Source organism: Pygocentrus nattereri, chromosome 15 (assembly GCF_015220715.1).
Source record: "Pygocentrus nattereri isolate fPygNat1 chromosome 15, fPygNat1.pri, whole genome shotgun sequence".
Taxonomy (NCBI): Eukaryota; Metazoa; Chordata; class Actinopteri; order Characiformes; family Serrasalmidae; genus Pygocentrus; species Pygocentrus nattereri.
The window spans coordinates 8581756-8600731 of NC_051225.1; the positions used below are offsets into that span (position 1 = coordinate 8581756).

Sequence of the window (18976 nt, forward strand, 5' to 3'; positions counted from 1 at the left end):
TTACTGTCGTCTACCCTTTAAATGGAGATGGCATATTTTTAACCAATACCCAGTGGAACTGCTCACACTCACTCTGGGACAGCTCAGACTGTGGGGCCGTTTGCCTGCACTAACTTTAGCCCCCCACCGCCTCTCAGGGGTATAAATAAACACCCGTTCATGCTGGGCGCGGGGGCAGTGGGACTAATTGCATCATGACAAAACAGCATTTCCCATCAGATTTGTTGTGGCACTTTGTGTGATGTATCACGCTGACGAATTACTGCATGTTAAAGAATGGCTTGGCTGTACAGAACTGAAGTTCTGTTGTATTTTCCAGCTCATATTTCTGTTGCTGTTTACCTGAAATACAAAAATGTGCCACTTTACTGGAACTAGTATTGATTAGACTAGCACACAGCACTGAGCAAATCTGAACTGAACCTTTTTTTATTATTATTTTCACAGAGCAGTTTGCTAGAAGAGCTGAAGAGAGAACATCATGGGGCGGAAGAAAATACAGATCTCCCGTATTCTTGACCAGCGAAATCGCCAGGTACAGTTTGCTTTTCAACCTCTCGTTTAACGTGACTGATGCATGTGATTGGAAAGCCTGTTGTCAGAGAATCTACTGCTTTTCTTCCCCAAACATGACGAAGAACCACCTACTTTGATAGGCAGGGGCCTTTTGGCTGCCATGCAAATGAATTGTGACAGACCACTGTTTTATAGTGACATGTAGGGGCAGGCGTGTGTTAAAACAGTACTACAAAACAAACCTGTACGCAGCAAATTGGTGTGCGCTTCAGCAAATTGTGTAAAAGCTACTAAATTCTTCAAAAAACACTCTTCAATAACTTTTAGCTCCTTAAAATCCCGGGATTGTTACATACTAAGGCTTTTATTCAGTACCTAGAGGGACTTCAGTGCAAACTGGATGAGCTATTAGGTTATAGAAGTGTGTAATAAAACTTTGGGCTTGCTGGTGGGCTCTGGCCATTTAAGGGCTTAAATTGTTATAGTCATACGCAAATAGGTGATTTTCTTAGTGAAAATAGGCACATTTTTAGTGTACGATTTTTATTATTTGTACTGAGTTTAACATATTATAAAAACAAATGAAATACAGACTGTGTCAAATACAGACTTTTGCGCAAGCCACATTTTATGTTTTTTTTACTCCCCTAATAAGTTAAATTCAGTACTAATAATCAGCAGTTGTGCATAACTATGTGCAGACGTGTTCTCTGGAGAGGCTATGTTAACTAATTTTCACTTAGAAAATCGACAAAACAAGGAATTTGGCCATGCCCGCCCAAATCTTGCGTACGACTGCATGCTTCAAACTTCACATACTTTTTTTCAGTTCAGCAACTATATCACGCTCTGAAAGGCTCAGTCATAACTTGCAGAGCTGCTTGCGAAATGTATTTCCCATCGGACTAATACATCTATTGCCTGGAATTGTTTACACATGGATGTGCAAAAAGCCAGTCCAAGTGGAAGTGACAAAATCCTGATAGTTGTGCCCAGTCTAGCATGCAATAGATACAAAAGACAAGCTAATGGTTGCGCAAATCATAGGGAAGACTTGCTGCCTTCACTTTTCATTAAGGATACAGCTAATTGGAAATCCATGCTCCACCTACAAATGCATTCTTTTGAAAACATTGTTGCCAGCTTGGACTAGTTCAACAGAACATTGACAAAAATCTTTAGTTATGATAGATCTTTAGTTATATTTGTTTGACTTGCTTCATGATGCTGAGTTTCAGGTTTAAAATACTTTGTAAAACGAGGTAGGTTTAAAATTGCAAATTTTACAATTTTGTGCTAGAAGTGTAACTTGTCACATATTTATTATATAATTCTAACATATAACTATAACATACACTATATACAGGTATTTTGAGTTGCGTGATGTAATTTCTTCTTGGGTTGAATCATATTTTTGCCACCGTATTTAAAAGGGCACATGTGGATTGGTCAGTTATGTGTCTGAGGACCCCCAATCATTGAGAGAGCCCAAATTTGCCAAAAACGGCATTCACATTGATATTATGGCAATTGTTCACAACTTTGGTCCTTGCAACCCACTATACTGCACATTTTTGGATTTTCTCTGCTTTGACACATTCAGCTATTTTGAATCCAACGTATCTGAAACTACAGAGTTTCAGATCCACAGAGCTGGATTTGAGAAGATCTGGTTGAGCAACATTACTACAAATGTGTCGTCATTCAGTGGCAGCATTAGACTCTGTTGATCCACAGCTAGCTTCTGATTCAAGATCATCTTAAGCGTTTCGAAGAAAGCGTTCAAACTGACATTCACACATTGTGATATTCTTTGTGCTCTGACATTTGAGGATATCCATCTTTAGGTTCATTGACTAGCTTGAAGCGTCTTCAAGTTTCACAACACTCTTAAAAATAAAGGTGCCAAAAGAGGTTCTTTGGAGTGATGCAATGGATGAACCACCTTTATTGCACTTAGAGCTCAAACAGTGATACTTTGTATGTATTTTTTGTAAATGAGATGTATGAGGGAGTTTTTAAAAGGGTTTTTAAATAGTAAAGAACTGCCTCAATGTAAACTTCATTTTGTCATTTCCAATCAAAACAGCCATTAAGTACAAGTCCATTTTTCAGTATCATGACAAAAGCAGAAAACATACAATTAACAAAACAATGGACATAAACCTCAATAACTAAACAACTAATAATATAAAGTATAAAAATGTTAACTCTGTCCGCTATTTGCCTTTATTTCAGCTTCCTTTCTTTAAAGGAAGTTCTTTAAACTTTCAGTTTTTCCAAGAAATATGCAAGGATATTTTCCCACACCTCCAAAGTTTAGTCTTAGAAGTTGGTTGCATTTTCTTTTTCTTACAATCCAAATACCCCAATCACACCTGTAGATTTAATCAGATGTGAATCAAGAGTGGAGCTTGATTTTCTCCTATCTCTGAAAGATGAAAGCTTTAAGTAATGTTTATCTGATGCAGACAGTTTTGGTGTCTGCCAGGTCTTGTACAGTTATTAGGAGCCTCATTTGTACAAACCAAGGATCATTTAGGACGCTTTGTTTTATAAATTATTTTATAAGTTAGGTTTTACTAACAGTGAAAGGAGTTACAGCAGTGAGTAGCTGAGTGTGTTTTCGCCTCCTGGATCCTCTTGTGGGGCCCCTTTGACGGCTGCTGTGGTTTCTCCAGGTGACGTTCACCAAGCGCAAGTTCGGCCTGATGAAAAAGGCCTACGAGCTGAGTGTGCTGTGCGACTGCGAGATCGCCCTCATCATCTTCAACAGCACCAACCGTCTCTTCCAGTACGCCAGCACCGATATGGACAAGGTTCTGCTGAAGTACACAGAGTACAGCGAGCCTCACGAGAGCCGCACCAACACCGACATACTGGAGGTAAACACCATCCTCTTCGATTGTTGGACCTGCGTGCTCAGCTGAGAAAGATTCCACATACTCATGTAGTCTAGCACAGAGGTTAAGATAGAACAATAAAGGAAAGTCTTATTAAAGGATTACTTTATATCATTTTTAGATGACAGAATTGTTGAATTGTTTGTGCCACTTGCAAGTTACACTGTAAATAATGGTTTGTCTGTTCAACCTAAAAAATACTTAATGTGGTAATAAGCAGTTTATGTGGTTTTATTGAGCTTAAATAAATACTTTGAGTAAATTAATGGACAAAAGACAAATTTGACATCAGTTCAAGACTTTACTTTAGTTCAAACCTCAAACACTTAAATTAACTTTGTTCCACTTTTTACAGCATAGGCCATCATTATTGATGGTTATTAATTAGAAGAAGTTGACCAATTATTATGAATACTTCTTAAATAGATAAGTGTGTGTGTAGATATATATATATATATATATATATATATATATATATATATATATATATATATATGTGTGTGTGTGTGTGTGTGTGTGTGTGTGTGTGTGTGTGTGTGTGTGTCACTGCTGTTGTCGGAACAAAACCTCGTACCTCCAAAATGGTTACTATACAGGATTTACTTTTAATGTAAGTCAATGCAAGACCAGATTTTTTTCCAAGTAATTTTGGGCTGTTCCTTTTGGTTCGTCATGAATTTTTGGCACATGGTTAAGAACAATAGGCATTTTCAAATTATATCAAAAACTGAAAATTATTAAAATGGAGATATAAGGTTTTGTTCTGACAGTGACAAGATATATATATATATATATATATATATATATATATATATATATATATATATATACACACAAAACCTTATATCTCCATTTTTATAATTTTTTATATATATATATATATATATATATATATATATATATATATATATAAAAGTTATGACAGTAAGAAATATTCAAAATTCTTATATTATTCAAATTAAAGCAAACTGGAAAAAACTGAACACATTAAAGCAGGTCAGGTTTTTCGTCTTATTCCTTGCAATGAAGCTCATCTTCAGACTCTCAGGTAGGTTTTATATACAGATAAAAGGCTTTTGCACAAACTTGCAGAATGTATGTGAAAGATTTCAAAGCTTCTACATTTACTCAAATTGTCATGTTGATAATATAATGTGCAGAATTAAAGGGCAAGTCCAATGATTTTTCAAAATGTCTGCATACTTAAACGGTTAACATGTAGACAAAGTCATTGAGAGCAGTTTGGTGTGAAATGCTTCATTCTAGAAAAACTGACGAGTCAGAATTATTCACAGTGATGGTAATGGGAACCAGACGTCCACCTCTAAAGCTCCCTTGCAGGAAGTTAAAGGTTTTGAACACACCGTCTGATGTCTGAGACATTGCTTTACGTTAGTTTTGTAATAAAGTTTTGGCCTAAAATATATTGCAAACAATTTATTTTATTACATTGCTGGTGGAGGGATGCATAGAGGGTGTTATATGGCAAAATAGTCCCAAAAGCTTATTTTTTCCAATATTTTCAAATCATTAAAATTAATTATGACAAGTAAGTTCATAGGTGGTTTTGAATAGTAAATAAATTGATTATATTTGATCATAATCATCAGGAGCCCTAGTTCCACCACCACTGTAAAGAAATCCGACTCTCCAAAGTAAGCATTTCACTCAAAACACGCTAAATAACTTCTTATATATCAATCACTGCATTATGCAGAAATCTTTAAATATCGGAGGAGTTCAAGTCAAGTCAAGAGGCTTTTATTGTCATTCCATCTATATACAAGTACACAGTGGAGTGAAATTACGTTCCTCCAAGGAACAACAAGGTGCAATAAGAAACAGAATAGGCAGTGCAAAATGCAACATTCCGACATAAGTGTGCAAAGAATTAGGCTAGAAACAATACAATAAATACGATAAATAAAACAGACATTAGACACAGTAAACAGACATGACAGTGCAGCGCCGACCCAGCACTCATTTCTGAGCATGAGGTAAGGTTGTGAAATAAGGTGCAGTTCCTGAGGTAAGATATACACAGTACTTAAGTAAACAAAGTGTATTAGCCGTAAGTTCCAGATAGTGCAAAAGAGCATCAAAAGAGGAGCGTGTGTGAGTGTAGAATGTGTGTGTGAGGCTTTCAGTTCAGTCATTGTGAGTTCAGAAACCTGATTGCTTGCGGGACAAAGCTGTTGCAGAGTCTGGCATTGATGGCGCGGATGCTCCAGTAACTTCTGCCAGACGGATGCTGTGAGAAAAGCCAGTGTGAGGGATGGATGAGGTCGTTCTCAATGCTGGTGGCTTTTCGGATTCAGCGTGTGGTGTAGATGTCAGAGAATTTGCCTTTAAACCAGAAAAAAATGCAGAAATATTATCTCTATTGATCTCAGACTTTTGGAACCCATCATATATAAAACAATAAGCGGCAAAAAATGTGTTTAAATGAATGTGTCTGTCAGACTGTGTTTTGGACTAAGAGGGCAGGTTTTATTATTAAGTGCCAGCTAATCTTTGCAGATTCATCTGGTAAATTAATAGTTTTATTTGTTTTTATTTGTTAATTAATTTTTTGACCAATCAAGCTTAATAGAGTGACCATAACAGCCCTGTTTTATCAGTGTTTATTTCTGTCTCTCTCTCTCTCTCTCTCGCTGTGTCTGCCTGCTTGTCTGTCTGTTATTCGCTGGTGACCGTAGACCTTGCGTAGGAAAGGGCTGGGCCTGGATGGAGCTGAGATCGATCATGAGGACGGCATGCAGGCAGGAGTGGAGAAGTGTCTGATGAACGAGGGCATGGACCTCTCCATTGCTCGACAGCGTTACTATGTCAGTATGAGCAGAATAATATGACTAATAAATATGACTGGCTGTATTAATTGTGGTGTCATACATCACTCTTCTGTTTGCTCTATTTCATTATTTAATTCAGCATTTAAGTCGCACTCCTTATCGCAGAATCCATGTCACAGTATTTGAATTGCCGAAATGCAAAAACACACCTGTATAAATTGGAATCGTTTATTAGTCAGAATCGTTTATTATGTTGTCACATGCACAAAAAGTGAAGCACATGATTTGAACATTGTTTCCACATGAATATAATAATCACTGCTGTACAAAAAATATAGACCTTCACTTTTTATAGTCATCTTTCAGCATCATTTGAATGCAAGAGCTTCTCTTTACATTGTGTTAAACTGTCATGAAGAATGAACCAAAAGAAATGCTCCACAATTTAATGAGAGTAAAATCTTAGATTTTAGATTTTAGATCATGAGTGTGAAACTCAACCACTTAAAGGTGCCATATTAAAAAAAAAACTCCACAACTCCATGGGCCGCAGAACAAAACGTTTTTATTTCATTTTTAATTAATGTTGCACTGAAACCCCAGTTGGCCACTGTTTGTTCAAGATAAACAAAAACTTCAGCAGTAAAATATAAGCCCTTATAATAGACCTTGAAATATTACTTGAATACTTGAAATATTGGAAATTTGAATGTGCCCAGGAGCTCAGTCTTTTAAACCTACTTATTTCCTTGAACAAGACACATGACATCCTTTCTGCTGCAAGTTTGTTAAAACGTATGCTGAGTTTCAGAGATGCTGAGTTGATGTTAAGTGCTTATACTGGTTGAACTGCAGCTGAAATGCAGCTACTGTGTTTGGTGATGTGACAGGTCTGGAATTGCGTTGGATTGTGTAGAATTCAGGTGGAACCGCTGTCCCATAGTTTGTTGCTGGGGTAGGAGAGTCAGAGCACATTTCACATTGCAGTGCATGCTAGGGACTGTAGTGCAGCACATCGTGAAACGGGCTAACATTAATAGAAAATTAAAATACTTTTGTGGTCCGGATAGTATTGTATCACAGAACCGGATGTGTTTGACACATAGGCATTAGATGGCCTTACATTAAGGTTAAAGAATGTTTTGTCCTCTGCTATAAATACTTATTTGTTTGTTTGTTTGTTTGTTTGGCCAGCTATGAAATGTTAAATCAATACAGTTTTGTCAGTCAGTATATTTACATTAATTAATTTATTATGTTTTATTCATGTGGAATTGATGTACAAATTTGAATCAAGTACTGTGCACATATGTGCAATTTGTTATGGTGGGTGTTCACAATAAAAATGCATAAAGTAATAATATATATGTACATCAAAATGTGCAGTATTGTACAATAATGTACAATAAGTATACAGATAGTTATGAGCTTTGTTTTCATTGAAAATTAAGCTCTGCAGCTTGGCAGAGAATATAAAGGAGTGTTTCTCTGGCTGATGTTCCTCTACAGGCTCCATCTCTTCTTCCCTCTGATGCTCAGCTGCTGATGGGCGTTGGGTGTGAGAACGGTTACCCGAGCACCTCAAATCCCAGCCTGACCCCAAACCGCCCTTCGTCCTTCAAACCACTCAGTTCCAGACCTGGCTCTACCGGCCCCGCCGGACCCAACACGCACACTGCGCTCATGGGCCCGCATGCAGGTAGTGTAAACCTTTTAACAAAAGAATTTGGATGAAAATTTACAGGAGAAGGGAAAATGCCCCTTTAATGTATGATAATGTAACAAGATTTTACCTTTACTTATGGTAATTTGGACAGTTTTATTGGCAGCTGGGGTTTGAAAACTGAAAAATGGACAATCAAAAAAAGAAAAATGGTATATTTGATATGGGTTTGATGTGAGTTATGATATTTGATAACAGTTTCAACTGGGGACTATATTATTTATATTTATATATTTATTTATAATTACTTGCATATATTTATATAATTGTGTAGTTTTACATTTGTTGTCGCACTGCATTGCTGGAGCTCTACATCTAAGAAATTCATTACAATTGCATATCTGTCAATCTGCCTTTCTGTCTGTCTAAAAATAAATGTTAGTAGGTTAAAGCATATTCTTTGTGTTTATATGCCTATTCTCGGTGTACCTATACTTAGTATATACTCTAAATGCCTATAGTCTATATTCCTATAGCCTATAGTTTATATTCACAAATTTAAATTGGCCTAATACCTGCAGTATTGAAATATAAACATATAACATAAGCTTGTGGGCACCCCTCATCATTTTTGAATGCAGGTGTTTCAACCACACCCATTCCTAACATATTCATAGACAAACACTAGCAGAAGAATGGATCATGCTGAAGAGCTCATGACTTTAAACATGGCACTGTCATAAGATGCTACCTTTGCCATAGGTCAATGTTTTTGAAATCTGTGCCCTGCTAGATCTGCCTCAGGCAGCTGTAAGTGCTATTATTGTGAAACGGAAGAGTCTAGGAGCAACAACAGCACGGCCATGAAGTGATAGACCATGCAAACTTACAGAGTGAGGCTGCCGAGTGCTGAAGCGCATAGCATGGAAAAAATTGTCAGTCGCCTGTTCTCCATTGCATCACTCACTACAGAGTTTCAAACTGCTTCTAGAAGCAACATGAGCACAATAACTGTGCTCATATGGGCCTTCGGTAAATTGGCTTTCATGGCTGAGCAGCTGCACACAAACCTAAGATCGCTATGTATGTTGCCAAGCGTCGACTGGAATGATGTAAAGCACACCTCCACTTGACTTTGGAGCAGTGGAAACGTGTTTTCTGGCAGACAGCTGGATGAATTGGTTTTGGCAGATAGCAGGAGAATGCAGCCTACCAGAAAGCATAGTGCAAACAAGAAAGGCCATATTAATGCATTAGCTCATATAGATGTGATGGCCAGATGTCCACAAACTTTTGGCCATATAATGTGTTTGTCACATGAATGTTAAATGCATATGCAGAAACTATAAATTCCAGCATGATGTGGAATAATCTTTTCTATTTTATGGTCTTCTGAGCATTATGAAAGTCTATGGAACTGTTACTAATGCAGACAAGCTTATATAAACTCTGTATAATGATGGCGGGGCATCTAGACTCATTCCATGCGTCACATACAGTCATTTAAATACAAGACGTTCTACTACATGAAACAGCAGGCCTATACATGCCCTCCTACACACTCTCACACATTTTCACACTCTCTCTCTCTCTATCACACACACACACACACACATACAGACACACACACACACACACACACACAGACGCACACACACACACACATCCAGTCACACAAAACACATGTGAAACAGTAGTTGAAGGCTGAAGGCAGGCTGTGGTTTCTGTGCAGAAGAGTGCACCTGCTGGACATCTTAAAGCGGCCTCCACATCAACCCCTCTGCTGCTATTAGTAGTAATGTACAGGAATCCAGCCAACTAAACATGTGCTCAGGTCTTGGTTCTTAGCACTAGCTCAGGCACTATGTTTGGAACGTGGTGAGCGACACCTTTGACACCAGTTTGACCTCTGAAATTTGGACGAGTTTGCAGAGTTTTGGCAGAATTTTTTAAAAGAAACTACAATTTTGTCAAGTAAGTGCGGGTGACATTACTGTGGGTGCAATTGGCGCTTGCCGATACCACTTCACAGATGTCGTGCATAGATACTGAGCAAAAGGTCAGCTGGGTGAAAAATACTTCTCCTTTCAGAGAGCGAGTGTGTGAGATTGAGATGGAGGGGGATAAGAGTGAAAAAGAGAATTTAACCCACATCTTGTTTTCACTTCCCATATGTCTGCGTGCGGGTGAAGGCATTGGCTACCCGATGTTCTCCCACGGCAACCTGAGCAGAGCTCTGGAGATGAAGACCCCACCCCCGCTGGGCCTGGCCAGCGATGGACGGCGTGTGGAGACACACCCGGGTCTGACCGGAGCACGGACCAATCTGAGCAATGCTGTGAGAAATTCTAGAAAAGTACTTATTCACATCAGAAATACTGAGTTTTAACTTTTTGATGTGGTACATTTGTGATGCTGTCGCTCACACATTCATTACTGACTTCATCAATTCTCCTTTGAATTTTAAATAAAATGTAAAAGGAGTAGCTAAAATAGCTAGCAAATTAAATGACAACAGGGTAGCTGAATTAGCTAACAAATTAAATATAAAAAGCACTGCTAAAGTGGGAAACACACATTTTCTAAACTGCTCACCCTTGTGGGCCAGGGGTGGGGTGGGTTTAGGGGGTTTTGGGGTTGGGTGGCTGGAGCCTTTCCCAGCAGACATTGGGCAGAAAGCAGGAATTAAAGTAGCTGACATTGCTAACTAATTAGAACTTAACTAGCTATAATATGAACTACATAAATATAAAAGGAGTAGCTAAAGTTGCTAATTAAATGTAAAAAGAGTTGCTAAGTAGCTAATATAGATAACTAAATAGAATATAAGAGGCTAAAGTAGTTAAAGTAGCTTACAAATTAAGTGTAAAATAGTAGCTAATGTAACTATCGTAGATAAATCATTTGAATTTAAGTAGTTAAACATATTGAATATAAAAGGAGCCGCTGAAATATTTAACATTATTAATTAGAACTTAATCAGCTATAGTATATAACAATTTAAATATAAGCGAGTAGCTAAAGTAGCTAACAAATTTAATGTAAAAAGAGTAGCTAAAGTAGCTAACATAGATAACTTATTAGAATTTACGTAGTTAAATTACAACTTAAGTAGCTATAGTAGTAGCTAACAAATGAGTAGCTAAAGTAATTAACAAAATAACTGTAAAAAGAGTAGCTGAAGAAGCTACATTTAAAAGGAGTAGCTATCCAATTAAAAAGAGTATCTAAAATATCTGGTGTAACTTGCATTTAAGTAGCTAAAGTAACTACAGTACCTAGGAAATTAAATCTAGAGAGGCTAGCGAAAGACGTTAATGTATAATTTAAGTAGCTAAAGTAGCTAACGAATTAAATATAATAAGGTATAACTAAAAGGGCATCTAACTAAGAAATTAAGTGTAAAAACAACAGCTAAAGTAGCTAACATAAACTAATTAAAATTTAAGAAGCTAAAGTAGTTAAAGTAGCTTACAAATTAAGTGTAAAATAGTAACTAATGTAACTAACATAGATAAATAATTTGAATTTAAGTAGTTAAACATATTGAATATAAAAGGAGCCGCTGAAATATGTAACATTATTAATTAGAACTTAATCAGCTATAGTATATAACAATTTAAATATAAGTGAGTAGCTAAAGTAGCTAACAAATTTAATGTAAAAAGAGTAGCTAAAGTAGCTAACATAGATAACTTATTAGAATTTACGTGGTTAAATTACAACTTAAGTAGCTATAGTAGTAGCTAACAAATGAGTAGCTAAAGTAATTAACAAAATAACTGTAAAAAGAGTAGCTGAAGAAGCTACATTTAAAAGGAGTAGCTATCCAATTAAAAAGAGTATCTAAAATATCTGGTGTAACTTGCATTTAAGTAGCTAAAGTAACTACAGTACCTAGGAAATTAAATCTAGAGAGGCTAGCGAAAGACGTTAATGTATAATTTAAGTAGCTAAAGTAGCTAACGAATTAAATATAATAAGGTATAACTAAAAGGGCATCTAACTAAGAAATTAAGTGTAAAAACAACAGCTAAAGTAGCTAACATAAACTAATTAAAATTTAAGAAGCTAAAGTAGTTAAAGTAGCTTACAAATTAAGTGTAAAATAGTAACTAATGTAACTAACATAGATAAATAATTTGAATTTAAGTAGTTAAACATATTGAATATAAAAGGAGCCGCTGAAATATGTAACATTATTAATTAGAACTTAATCAGCTATAGTATATAACAATTTAAATATAAGTGAGTAGCTAAAGTAGCTAACAAATTTAATGTAAAAAGAGTAGCTAAAGTAGCTAACATAGATAACTTATTAGAATTTACGTAGTTAAATTACAACTTAAGTAGCTATAGTAGTAGCTAACAAATGAGTAGCTAAAGTAATTAACAAAATAACTGTAAAAAGAGTAGCTGAAGAAGCTACATTTAAAAGGAGTAGCTATCCAATTAAAAAGAGTATCTAAAATATCTGGTGTAACTTGCATTTAAGTAGCTAAAGTAACTACAGTACCTAGGAAATTAAATCTAGAGAGGCTAGCGAAAGACGTTAATGTATAATTTAAGTAGCTAAAGTAGCTAACGAATTAAATATAATAAGGTATAACTAAAAGGGCATCTAACTAAGAAATTAAGTGTAAAAACAACAGCTAAAGTAGCTAACATAAACTAATTAAAATTTAAGAAGCTAAAGTAGTTAAAGTAGCTTACAAATTAAATGTAAAATAGTAACTAATGTAACTAACATAGATAAATAATTTGAATTTAAGTAGTTAAACATATTGAATATAAAAGGAGCCACTGAAATATGTAACATTATTAATTAGAACTTAATCAGCTATAGTATATAACAATTTAAATATAAGTGAGTAGCTAAAGTAGCTAACAAATTTAATGTAAAAAGAGTAGCTAAAGTAGCTAACATAGATAACTTATTAGAATTTACGTAGTTAAATTACAACTTAAGTAGCTATAGTAGTAGCTAACAAATGAGTAGCTAAAGTAATTAACAAAATAACTGTAAAAAGAGTAGCTGAAGAAGCTACATTTAAAAGGAGTAGCTATCCAATTAAAAAGAGTATCTAAAATATCTGGTGTAACTTGCATTTAAGTAGCTAAAGTAACTACAGTACCTAGGAAATTAAATCTAGAGAGGCTAGCGAAAGACGTTAATGTATAATTTAAGTAGCTAAAGTAGCTAACAAATTAAATATAATAAGGTATAACTAAAAGGGCATCTAACTAAGAAATTAAGTGTAAAAACAACAGCTAAAGTAGCTAACATAAACTAATTAAAATTTAAGAAGCTAAAGTAGTTAAAGTAGCTTACAAATTAAGTGTAAAATAGTAACTAATGTAACTAACATAGATAAATAATTTGAATTTAAGTAGTTAAACATATTGAATATAAAAGGAGCCGCAGAAATATGTAACATTATTAATTAGAACATAAGCGGCTATAGTATATAACAATTTAAATATAAGTGAGTAGCTAAAGTAGCTAACAAATTTAATGTAAAAAGAGTAGCTAAAGTAGCTAACATAGATAACTTATTAGAATTTACGTAGTTAAATTACAACTTAAGTAGCTATAGTAGTAGCTAACAAATGAGTAGCTAAAGTAATTAACAAAATAACTGTAAAAAGAGTAGCTGAAGAAGCTACATTTAAAAGGAGTAGCTATCCAATTAAAAAGAGTATCTAAAATATCTGGTGTAACTTGCATTTAAGTAGCTAAAGTAACTACAGTACCTAGGAAATTAAATCTAGAGAGGCTAGCGAAAGACGTTAATGTATAATTTAAGTAGCTAAAGTAGCTAACGAATTAAATATAATAAGGTATAACTAAAAGGGCATCTAACTAAGAAATTAAGTGTAAAAACAACAGCTAAAGTAGCTAACATAAACTAATTAAAATTTAAGAAGCTAAAGTAGTTAAAGTAGCTTACAAATTAAATGTAAAATAGTAACTAATGTAACTAACATAGATAAATAATTTGAATTTAAGTAGTTAAACATATTGAATATAAAAGGAGCCACTGAAATATGTAACATTATTAATTAGAACTTAATCAGCTATAGTATATAACAATTTAAATATAAGTGAGTAGCTAAAGTAGCTAACAAATTTAATGTAAAAAGAGTAGCTAAAGTAGCTAACATAGATAACTTATTAGAATTTACGTAGTTAAATTACAACTTAAGTAGCTATAGTAGTAGCTAACAAATGAGTAGCTAAAGTAATTAACAAAATAACTGTAAAAAGAGTAGCTGAAGAAGCTACATTTAAAAGGAGTAGCTATCCAATTAAAAAGAGTATCTAAAATATCTGGTGTAACTTGCATTTAAGTAGCTAAAGTAACTACAGTACCTAGGAAATTAAATCTAGAGAGGCTAGCGAAAGACGTTAATGTATAATTTAAGTAGCTAAAGTAGCTAACAAATTAAATATAATAAGGTATAACTAAAAGGGCATCTAACTAAGAAATTAAGTGTAAAAACAACAGCTAAAGTAGCTAACATAAACTAATTAAAATTTAAGAAGCTAAAGTAGTTAAAGTAGCTTACAAATTAAGTGTAAAATAGTAACTAATGTAACTAACATAGATAAATAATTTGAATTTAAGTAGTTAAACATATTGAATATAAAAGGAGCCGCAGAAATATGTAACATTATTAATTAGAACATAAGCGGCTATAGTATATAACAATTTAAATATAAGTGAGTAGCTAAAGTAGCTAACAAATTTAATGTAAAAAGAGTAGCTAAAGTAGCTAACATAGATAACTTATTAGAATTTACGTAGTTAAATTACAACTTAAGTAGCTATAGTAGTAGCTAACAAATGAGTAGCTAAAGTAATTAACAAAATAACTGTAAAAAGAGTAGCTGAAGAAGCTACATTTAAAAGGAGTAGCTATCCAATTAAAAAGAGTATCTAAAATATCTGGTGTAACTTGCATTTAAGTAGCTAAAGTAACTACAGTACCTAGGAAATTAAATCTAGAGAGGCTAGCGAAAGACGTTAATGTATAATTTAAGTAGCTAACAAATTAAATATAATAATGTATAACTAAAAGGGCATCTAACTAAGAAATTAAGTGTAAAAACAATATCTAAAGTAGCTAACATAGATAACAAATTAAAATTTAAGAAGCTAAAGTAGTTAAAGTAGCTAACAAATTGAAAAAATGATTAGAACTTAATTAGCCATAGTAGTAGCTAACAAATTAAATATGAAGGAGTAGCTGAAGTAGGTAACAAATTAAGTGTAAAAAGACTAGCGAAGAAATGTAAAAGGGGTTGCTAAGTAGCTAAAGTAGCGAGCAAATTAAATGTAAAAGGTATAACTAAAAGGGCATTAAAACCTAGAATTATGGGAATGTGTGAAAATACTTTTTAATAGATCATTTGTAGGTTAGAACAGCTATTATCAGAAGAATTCTGAACACCTAAACATTTTGTTTTTAGGTCTTAATAGACATTTCAAGATGTAGCTGATCTTAGATTATGTCTCCTTTTTGCCCTTTAGAATGATTTTAAGCATTGAGGCCTAATTAGATTAGTGGTGTTAGAATGAATTGCTTTAGCCTTAACAGTGTTATACTGTACAGTGTCAATAATGTATGTACCATTAATATTATCACTGTTAGTTTCACTAACTTCTACATTTATTAATGTGTTTTTATCTGTGTTTTAATCAGAGAGCGCTGTATCAGAGTATAAATCCTGGAGGCCACATGGTGGCCATGGGGAAGGCCGGCTTGCTTGGACACAACCTAGGGAGTTATGGGACCTCAGGTAAACGCACAACCCGCCATTCCATTTTTCTGTGTTCTGCTGAACATCTGAACCTTAAAACCTCTCATAACTGCATAACATGTATATTATTTTCATAACTGTTACTGAATAATTTGTACTAGGGACTGCATAATAAGTCTTAGCATTAATAGCGGAATAATAAGCCTAGGTTTCTAGATGTTAATGGAAATCGTCCATTTGATCTGTCTCCAGATTACTGCCACCCGGGGTACACGATGGGTTTTCAGCGCAGCTCAGTAAACACCTGGCAGCCTCACAGCCACCAGGAGCCACAACAATCAGGGTGAGAGCGTGTCTGTCAGTGTTGTTCTTTCTGCACTAAAATCATTGACATACGCAGCAGTTCAGAATGTGTCACAGTATCAGAGCTGTGCTGACCAATAGGCCTGTATTTTAGTTAAGAAGAAATGCCCACCACTTTTCAAAATTCATTCAGAGTAGTTTATTTTGGTTTGATGTTCATTGTAGAGAAACTTAGTAACTCAGTTTACCTTACAGTGGTGGTGATAGGAACCAGGGATCATGACGTCTACAATATAAAGCGAATGCATTTTACTGAACCTTTTTTTAATAGTGTTTCATGATTAAATAATAAATAATAATATATAATATAATAAGTATTTACTTATTTTTCAAGTGATTTATTTCTTTTTTTTATAGTTTCATAGTTAATAACTCAAATTGATTACAATTCTTTGGGAAATAATTCAATGCAACGATTGAAGAAACTGTCCAGTCTAAAATGTCACCACGATTTAATATTTTTGGCATTTTAAATATTTAATTTAACATTTTGTTCGTAATTATTTTTAAAAATATACACAGGAGGTGTATTGGAGGTACTATTTACACAGTCATTGAATTGCAAAATAAAAATAAATACAATATGTGTTTTGGCGGATGCTTACGTTTCAAAATAGCTTTTCAAAATAGACTTTATTTTTACCTTAAAATTAGCACATTTTACTACCAAACCAACACAGGTGAGGTCATTTTTACACATGCTCTGTCTGCATATACACCTTTGATTAAGGGATATGTTGTTTGTTTACCTATGTATTTGTTGATTTTTTTTGTCTCTGTGTGCAGGATGTCGTCCAGCGCTGGCTGCTCTTATCCCTCCCACCGCTCCTCCCCCTCCTCCCCACCTCACTCCTCTCTCAACCTGAGCATCAAATCAGAGCGGCCTTCTCCCGAACACATCCGCTCCCCAGCCACGCCCCCCAGCCTTCAGATACTACAGCACTCACCAATGGGGGACCGTGATGCCCATCCAGAACCGTACACAGCTGTGGACAGGGAAGACTTTCAGAAAGGGAGCTACACGGCCCAGCCTAGAACATCCCACAGCTCTGCGGAGGAGAAGCAGCTGGACATGAGTGATGCATGGCAGAGATAACTGATGGCCCTGAATCCCTATTCATACAGCTCTGCATACACTAGCCCAAAGTGGACCCAAAATTCAGCTACTTTCAGTCACAGTACCTCTTAAAGCAACAGCCAAATATCACATCAGAATGTTGTCCTTACTCCAAATATAGTCCATCAGCCATGACAGGTGTCTGAAGTTTGCTGCTTTAGTTTTGAGCCAGAGCTACTGACCTGTTAGCCCCACGACACAGATGGAGAAGCGGCTTAGATGTGTGCGTGTGTGTGTGTGTGTGTGTGTGTGTGTGTGTGTGTGTGTGTGTGTGTGTGACCTGTTAGCATCGTGCATAATGAATGGCTGCTAATAAATATAATCTTAAAAATAAGAAATTATCTTAAATATAGTTACTTTTGAGGTTTATGAGAGGGTTCCATATACTCAAGAGCATCTCACATAGCTGCCCATATGGAAAAAATATATGAACATATCGCTGCTGTCGGAAGAAAACCTCGTATCTCCATTTCTGTTTTTCAGTTTTTGACACAATTTGAAAATGCCTGTGGTCCTTTACATTGTGTGTAAATTTCACGAAGAACGGACCAAAAGAAACAACCTAAAATAACATGGGAAAAAATTCTGGTTCCATTGACGTACATTAAAAGTCAAGTATGTGTCTTTCCTTTTCCTGTAAAGTTACCATTTTGGAGAAAGAGGTTTTCATCTGACAACAGAAGTTACATTTTATTGATAACTGTATGTCATACAGGGTCAGAAACTGTGGCCAATCTTGAGATTGATTAACAGCTCATCACGGTTTGAAGCAAGTGGTGAGGTGGTTGGCTTAATTCTAACAAATGGGTATAAACTTCCATCAGATCTTAGCTGCGTGAGCCTCATAGCTCCAGTTTAGAACTACAGGACCAAAGTTCAGACACCAAACACGTCTTGATTGACTGACTGCATTTGGAGTAAGAGGGAAGACTGTGTTAAACAGATTCTTGGCCACAGCATCTCTTTAAGAGGGCTGAAGACGCACAAGCACACAGCATTGTACACAGTGTCTCTCAGTTGATCAGGTTATGTTGAACCGATTACGCTTCTCACTCGCTTGAAATTTGAACGCATGTTAAACAGTGTTTCCCGTTTCCACTCGGAAATGCTTTCCTTCTGTAGCTTATGGCTTATAGCACTTCTTTCTTCAAACCTTTAAAGCTGAATGTCCTAAACAACACATTTCAGACTGAACATCAGTCACCACTTGTGTGGTGCAGTTTCAGCAATCCCTGGCAGGGGCTGTAAATAATCCCAGAAGGTAAAAATTAGTTTTGCAATATTCTCTCAGGGACTTTTCTCAGCTTTTTAACCTGCAGCTTTAAATGGCAAATGCACTATTTACTTTGATAGGAATAGGATGATGGTTGATGTATAAACCAACATTTTAATGTTTAATTTTCTTTATTTGGGATTGTTACATACTTTTATACCTTATTTGATGCTCAAAGAAAATGCAAAGTGTGTCAGAGTCGACTTTCATCTGCTTTCTGCTAAAAGCTGATTTCTGGGGCAGCGTGACTGTAGACGACTCTAGTCCAGACTTTTCCTGGATATTTTGATGTGAAACATACAGTATGTACGATTTCACCTGTGAAAAAGGTGGTTCTTCAAGGGTTCTTTACTAAATTTATGTGATTCTTCTGCTGAGTAACATGAGTATCTGTACTATTACAGAGAGTCTATATAGAACCACTTGCATGCTTAAATGGTCCTTTGCATGGTGAAATGGTTCTTCAGGATGATGGAGAATGTGTTGTGTGTAGTTCTGTACAGAACCTTTTTGAAAATGGTTCCAAAAAGGTGCCACGCTCTTAAAGAAAGATGCTCCTTTAAGGGTTCTCATTAAAGAAAATG

General features: G+C 35.2%; 1 protein-coding gene across 3 annotated transcripts in view; it reads left to right on the forward strand.

Annotated features, from left to right (window-relative positions):
• The window catches only part of mef2b (myocyte enhancer factor 2b), a 26716-nt gene extending 9066 nt beyond the window's left edge, over positions 1-17650 (forward strand). For 2 of the 3 annotated variants that reach the window (XM_017701243.2, XM_017701244.2), the window contains exons 2-9: positions 448-535; positions 3198-3401; positions 6119-6247; positions 7721-7910; positions 10067-10230; positions 15582-15678; positions 15892-15982; positions 16789-17650. In XM_017701243.2, coding sequence (XP_017556732.1) covers positions 482-535; positions 3198-3401; positions 6119-6247; positions 7721-7910; positions 10067-10230; positions 15582-15678; positions 15892-15982; positions 16789-17098 — 1239 coding nt within the window. In that variant the 5' untranslated portion in view covers positions 448-481 and the 3' untranslated portion in view covers positions 17099-17650. The remainder of the gene's footprint in view (positions 1-447; positions 536-3197; positions 3402-6118; positions 6248-7720; positions 7911-10066; positions 10231-15581; positions 15679-15891; positions 15983-16788) is intronic. The other variant, XM_017701245.2, reaches the window with a different exon arrangement.
• Positions 17651-18976: the final 1326 nt, after the last annotated feature.